We start from the raw sequence: 7,422 nt of genomic DNA on the forward strand, positions 1-7,422 counted from the left end.
GAAAAAGATGGGAATGGAAAGTATTTTCCCTAATTTTAGAAGGGCATTTTTCATTGACCGGACAAGGTTTTCTTGAACCGCCCCTTTTCCACGCCCCAAAAGCCGAAAAATGAGGAACACGTTCTTCGCAAAACTAGTCTTCAAGTCCAATCTTGAGGTCTCCTCTTCGAGTCTTCCATGTCCACTTTTCCAGTCAACTAAAGTGAATCAGCAGATTTCAAGAAGCTGAATATGCAAGAAGGAATTAAATAGCAAAATCATCCTCGTCTTTGAAGCAGAGTTTGTTTTCCAGTTCGTCGGATGGGTACAGAGCGTTGTAGTATTGCCAGAGCGTTAGCTTACATTCTCTTCCTCTCCATCTTGGTAGTGTCAACCCTATCAGTGACATATGAGGATTGTGAGGCCACTAGGTGTAGCAGGAGTGGTCCGAACATAAGCTATCCCTTTTTTGTTGCTGGAAGTGGGCAGGAACTTTGTGGCTACCCCGGCTTCAAGGTTAGATGTGAAGGAGGGGAAATTATGTATGGCAGCTTCCCTATCCGAAGCATCTCTTATGAGAAGCAATCCTTTCGGTTAGCAACTCGGTATATGAATGACACTGGTTGCTTCGTTCCTCGTCCCAACACCTATTATCACTATAATCTCTTCCAGAAATCCAGTTCACAGTATTACCTAAAGTTCTTCTATGGCTGCACTGATACATTTTCTACAGATTTGCCTCAATCTCGGCTAAATTGCACTTCTGATCAATTAAATTACACGTTTGTTCTGCTAACACATGGGGAAGAATTGGCAGTACCGAAGGATGGAGACTATAATTCAAGCAGTAGAATACCAGTTGAACTGAAGGAGGGAATCCCCAACCCAACCATAAATAGTGTTGACTACAGGGAGCTCCTGAAGGATGGGTTCGCATTGGACTGGACATTGTTGACCAATAAGGGTTGTGCCAAGTGCATACACAGTGGAGGCCGATGTGGCAGATCAAAAGACCGAGACTTTGTTTGTCATTGCTCTGATGGATCTAGCCGCGAAAATTGTGACGCTGGTAAGTTTCACCAAGACTTAAGCAAATCCTTTTGCCTAATTTCCATTTTTTTTGTCAATGGTCTTCTTACAACGTCATGGTGTTTGGTCACTAGCGTCATTTTACGTGTCTATATATCTCGATGTCCTCAACAATTTCGCTTATTTATCATCTACTTTTTTTTTGCAAGGGATCCCTCATATTGTCTCTACCTTAACGTTGCAGGTAAAGGTAACAGCTTATTGAAGAAAGGTGCCATTGGTAAGTAACATATACTTGATTTCTTAGCCACGTGTATGAATTAAAATGAAGACTTTTGACAATGGCATGGTGCATGCCCTCCAGAAATCAAAATTCCCATGCATTTACCATTTAAGAAGGAGCTTTCACTATAGAAATCATTTTTTCCTATTTTATAGACACTTAGTATTTCCTTTTGGTCACAGTTACTTCATTATGTGGGGTGTGTGCTGTTGCAATGATTCTAGCATATCTTTGTAAAAAGAGATTTTGCAATAAAAAATCCATGGTCCCGTGGAGCAAGAAGATGAATGGGTTTGATATATTTGAGGTTGCTTTTGAAAATGATGGGATGCCAATTCCGAGAAGATATTCTTATGCTGAGATCAAGAGAATGACGAACTCATTCAAAGAAAAGCTTGGCCAAGGAGGCTATGGTTCTGTGTACAAAGGCAATCTCCCAAATGGTCGTCTTGTGGCAGTGAAGATCCTAAGCACACTAAGAGGAAATGATGAAGAATTCATCAATGAGGTAAATAGTATAAGAAGAACTTCCCATGTCAACATTGTTAATCTACTAGGTTTCTGCTTTCACAAAAGCAAAAGGGCTCTTGTCTATGAGTTTATGGCCAGTGGATCTCTAGAGAAATTCATATATGAAGATAACTATAGCAAGCTAGGTCATTGCCACCTTGGATGGGACACCTTGTACCAAATCTCCCTAGGCATTGCTCAAGGACTCGAATACTTGCACAGAGGTTGCAACTCAAGAATATTGCACTTCGACATAAAGCCGCATAACATTCTTCTTGATGAAAATTATCACCCCAAGATCTCTGATTTCGGCCTTGCAAAAATATGCCATCAAGATGAGAGCACCATCTCACTATTTGGTGCGCGAGGAACGGTGGGGTTTATTGCCCCAGAAGTGTTTTGCAGGAACATTGGCGGAATATCTCACAAATCGGACGTTTACAGCTTTGGTATGACGGTGCTTGAGATGGTCGGCGGGAGGAAAAACATAGTGGCAGGTGTTGATCGAACCAGCGAAGCATTCTTCCCGCATTTGATTCACAAGCGTCTTGAACTTCAGGAAGAGCTTGGACTGCAGAATATTGTGAATGAAGGAGACAGAGAGAAGGCTAGGAAGATGATAATAGTGAGCTTGTGGTGCATACAGACCAATCCTTCAAATAGGCCGATGATGAGTGAGGTGGTGGATAAATTAAGAGGCAGTGTTGATTGCTTGCAGGTTCCTCCCAAGCCCTATTTGTCTTCTCCATCCATATCATTACCAACTAGTTCAATGTCCATGACTATGTGAAACATAGTTTGGTGAGGATACTTTTATAAACAAGAGCTTTAAATTCAATGCAATAAGGAACTTGTGTATAAAGATCGCTAGTTAAGTTTACTAGAATTTTTCCACTATTATTTGTTGAATGTACTGAACTTTAAGCTGACTCAAAAGTTATATAATGCCAAGTCATTCATAGTACAAGAGCATCTTAACATGACTTTGCATCTTATGCAGTGCTATGTCAATATACAGTGTAAAGTTGTGTCTGTATTAACAGAATCTATTAACCACACAACCTGAATATTGGAATAGCCCGCTTTCCTGCCAATGTGAAGTAGAAGCAATATACTCACAGAAGGCACCAAACACTTGCACCTCAACTTTGCAATGACACAAGCATGTGTCTCTCAAGAATTGTGAAGTGCTAACCATGCCTAACCGTCACTGAATTTATAGTAATTTTCTTATTTAATCTCCCACTAGTTGGTTGTTGACATCTGATTTTTAGTCGATACATCATTAAAAAAAAATGAGTCCCAAATTTTGTTACGGGTTTTATGAAATTTGTAAATCGACCCCGCATGTTATGAAAAAAAAAATAAAATAGAGAGAAGACCAAATTAGTTCACAATTGATCATCACCATTCATCAAAAATGCATCGTGGCCATTGAAATGGGCATGTGTTCAATTAGAGGTGCTCTTAACAACTTTGGATTAATCCAAGGGCTAAGATTTGATCTTGATTTAGATTATATAACAAATTTTCCCTCCAAAATAAAGGGAGGGGGCCATTTGGACGGATCTACTCTCTCTCTCCCTAGGTTCCGTCTCTCTCTGCTAAACGGCCGAACGGACTCTCTCTCTCTCTCGAACTCCCTTGCGGATTCTCTCACTGCAATTGAATGAAGCAAGCGGCAACTCCTCTGGCCGGACGGAGCGATTCCTCTTTCTCCATCTTCTGGCTCTGGAGGCTCTGGATTAGATTCTCTCTGGCTCTTTCTCAGAGATTTGACGCTCGCTCGCTCGACCATTGGCTCTCTCCCTGGAGTTCTCGTCAAAGGCTAGGGTTTTCCTCCGTCGGTGCGCGATCGGAAGTGTTTCCCCCTATTTGGCGAGGAGCTTACTCGGGGATCCGATTTCCGAAACTGATCGACGTTGGTAGCAACGACGACAGTGGCGGCGGCAACGGCTTCTGATCGTTTCCTCGTTCTGCTTTTCAGGTGATTCTTCGCAACGGTAACGTTTAGTTCGGTCTCCTTCGTTCGTCATCTACCGCCAGGGTTTATCTCTCAACTCTGTCCTTGGCTCGATCAGGTTTGCTCTCTCTCTTTCTCGATCACTTTGTCTTGCGCTCGATCTATCCTCTCTTGAAGTTTCGTTAGTGGAAAAGTTTGTCTAGGTTTGATATTTGAACTGGACGAGCTCTGGATTTTGAAATGATGATGTTCTGATAGGGCGTTTTTGTTTGTGGATAGCTACTTTTGTTTACTGGCCGCTGAATTGGCAGTTATTGTGAGTTCGGTGTTGCTGCTCAATTTGCATTATTTGCATATATTTGATTGAAGCTTGTTCATTATTGGTGTTAAAGCAAGTTTACCTGAATCGGGTGACAAACTAAGACTGTTTCTTTCTCCTTGGTCACTGAGACCAACTTCGACATTGAAATTTGCTAGGTTCATGGGTAGGACATCTAATAGAATCCGATGAGTTGAGAATGGCTTAACTGATTGGGCTTAGGATTCGACTTTAGATTCACATAATATGCTTAGGTATGGTGATTGATGATGTTATTGGATGATTTTCTATGGATTGGCGATCTATGATCATGAACTTGAGATTGATTGAGCTTGATTTGTATTAATCTGTAATTTCGTACCTTTGTGATGGACTTATTGTTTTGGCTGAAACGAAGTGCTAAATGAGGTTTTTGGACCTCGAGTTGTTCTAAACATAAAATCGATTTGATATGTCACTAACCCATAGTGGATGTCGTTTGGTCACTGAAAAATACCTTTGAAATCTGTCAATTCTACAGCAGTTTTAAATTGATTTGCTGTTCTGACTTACTAATGTTCTGTTTTAACTGGACTGAGCTGGTAGAGGATGTTATTAGGATTTAATGTCTTTTGGAGATTTGCAATAGACTTCTCAAGCTTTCTATAGATATATTATATGTGCGATTTGGCCATCGTTTGCTCTGCCTAACTCTTCTTGCAAAGATCGAGCACTAATCTGGTGTCGCAGGTGTTCTGCTCTGATGTTATGTTTTAATTGATTTCTGTTAAGATTTTTTAAGTCAATGTCTCATGATAGATGATCATGACATTCCCTTTTATTTCACTGTTTTTTTTTTCAATTCCTCCTATTATATTTGCTGCTATCCACAACAGCAATGCATTTAGCTATGAATAGTTAGTCTGAATTTCTGAACCATTTGGATTTGATAGATGGAGATCGTATTGTTACATTAATCCATGTAACTGGGTTAGTTGAAATGGTCATTGCAAATATGAAGATGTTGATATTGTGTCATGATACCCTGCTATTTTGCTGCATTTCCGACGTAATGTTGTGCATTCTTGAATTTTCGTAAATTCCTATGTAGCTCATGTTGGAAAACTTTTGCCATGAAAGTTGTTCCCCATGATATTGTTGATGTTGTGTGATTCGCTTGGAACAAATTGTCCATAGGTTCCCTTCCAATTTTTTTTTTTACCTTGATCTGTGATATTTTGTTGCAATTTTTTGTTATGATTTTCTTTTATAAATTTTTAGGACATACTAAAATGCCATAAAATTCATTTTCTTTTAGTAGGATAATGGCCCTTTGTTGTTTTTCTTCAAAGATATTGCTTATACTTCGTTTTTGTTGCTTTGCACGTGAGATGAGACCATAAACTTTAGAGTGAAAATAGCATATTGCTTAGGTTGTATGTGTAAGTACATAGCATATTGCTTGGGTTTTATGTGCAAGTACATAGTCATTATTAGCTTCCATAATCTTCATCTCGGCATATGCTATTTGTTGAATTTGTACACCTGCTGTGTTGTGAGCTCGCTGAATATGTCTACTCTTACCATACATAGCTCAAGTTTATTAGATTCATTGTTGTTCTTGCTGAACATGCTATATTCTTGGCTATGAATGTTGTGTATATTCATAATATGCTGTCGCCAAGTTATAATTGCTGTTTATGACTTGAATTTGCTGGATTCATGTTCATGTATGATGTCTATGTCCATTTATTAGAATAACGATTTCTATGCGTTATCTTAGTCATATAAGATGATGCAAGGAATCCATGTTTCTTAGATTAGGTTTAGATTAGGGCCCGGAAGATAGAGAAGGCATGAAGATGGTGGAGGTCGATGTCCACTCCGATTGTTATTATGTAATACTCATTTTCCCAACATATGTCTCAGGTTTCGTTTGTTGTATAAAACTCGACGAGTTGCGGGTTTTCTTTCTTTCTTTTTTTAATTGCATTTCTCTTTTATATTCTTTAGGATTGCATGATTAGGTTTACTGTTTTTATTGATTGTTTACTTCATGTCTTGTAATTTCAATTTCATTGATTGTTTTCCTTTCATTTCTTAGGAATAGAATAGAATGAAAGTAATCCACCACGCATGATCATTTAGTATAAAAATGATGATCCCGAAAATGTAAAAAGAAACGCATGGACATGTTAGGAAAAACACAACATACTATTTAGGTACCGAAATGGTGTTAATAGGAACATTGGCGTAACCTTGGTCCCCAAACCTAGATATTTGGTTGCATATAAATCGAGGGAACTTTCCTGACCCTCGATTGGGTTTTCTAGCCGACTCCCAAAATGAGGCTAGTGGCGACTCCCGTATATTTTTAGGTTGTCATAAATAACTAGACCGTACAAAATTCGTTGTCACGCGGGATACGAGCCTGGGAGAGCTCACGATCTCGTGGAGGGATCTCTTGTGATCAAAGTACCCCTAAACCCGACCTTTCCCCTTTGACCTCGAGGGCGGCGAGATCGGGTCGCGACATTGGTATTCATACATTTGGAAATAAGAACGGATTTGATCAAGCATGACACAACAAAGATCGTGCTTTCAATAACATGACATGTAAATAGGATCGGGCAAGTTTATTTCATGACCAAGAAATGAGCAAGTTGCATCGTTGAGCTGAATTTACAGTAGGTGCTATATCTAGTAGGCTCATTTCATATGCCTTCAACAGTGGTGAGAATAATACTATTGGCAAAACAATTCTTCTAGCTTTGTCAAGAGGAACCTATCTGTGGTTGATGAACTCTCGGTTAGTAAGTTTTGTTTTTTTTTTTTTTTTTGGTAACTCAAGGAACTCCATAAGCTGACAGCCGGTGAGCAAACCCTGGGGGAGCGACTGCAGAACCCACCACCACAGTACTCAAGATAAGAATCCCTAACGACTCATTTGGGATTCGAACTCCTCCCTTTCGTGAGGGGGAGAGAGCCCAAGCCAGCTGTGCGCCATTGCGGGTGGTGGTACGTTTGTTCAGACTAGGAAGATCCAATAATTTCACCATTAAGCATTGAAATAACGGTTGAAATGGTACATGGTAGTGCACTAATATGCATCTTAAGGCCTCAACTTCAAAGCATCTCCTAGATATTTCCCAGTTGACTAGTGCTAGGTTGCTAGAACACAGTCTTCCTTCCATAATTTCTAGACGAGTTAATACCCTGAAAAACTCCAAAGTGATAAATTAACAAATGATAGGAAGACTGTGTTCGAGATTTGGCTAAACTGTCATGTATAATTTCTAGACGAGTGCTAGGTTGTAACAAATGATGTTCGAGATTTGGCTAACAGCGAGGGGCTCTTAA

At 39.7% G+C, this 7,422-nt stretch overlaps 1 protein-coding gene across 1 annotated transcript; it reads left to right on the plus strand.

Annotated features, from left to right (window-relative positions):
- The first annotated feature begins 300 nt into the window (after positions 1-300).
- Positions 301-2,591, plus strand: LOC104435490 (LEAF RUST 10 DISEASE-RESISTANCE LOCUS RECEPTOR-LIKE PROTEIN KINASE-like 2.7). The gene is made up of 3 exons (XM_018864473.2): positions 301-1,048; positions 1,253-1,288; positions 1,474-2,591. The coding sequence occupies exons 1-3, from the start codon at positions 301-303 to the stop codon at positions 2,589-2,591; spliced, it is 1,902 nt and encodes a 633-aa protein (XP_018720018.2).
- Positions 2,592-7,422: the final 4,831 nt, after the last annotated feature.

The sequence above is a fragment of the Eucalyptus grandis genome, chromosome 2, assembly GCF_016545825.1.
Source record: "Eucalyptus grandis isolate ANBG69807.140 chromosome 2, ASM1654582v1, whole genome shotgun sequence".
Taxonomy (NCBI): domain Eukaryota; kingdom Viridiplantae; phylum Streptophyta; class Magnoliopsida; order Myrtales; family Myrtaceae; genus Eucalyptus; species Eucalyptus grandis.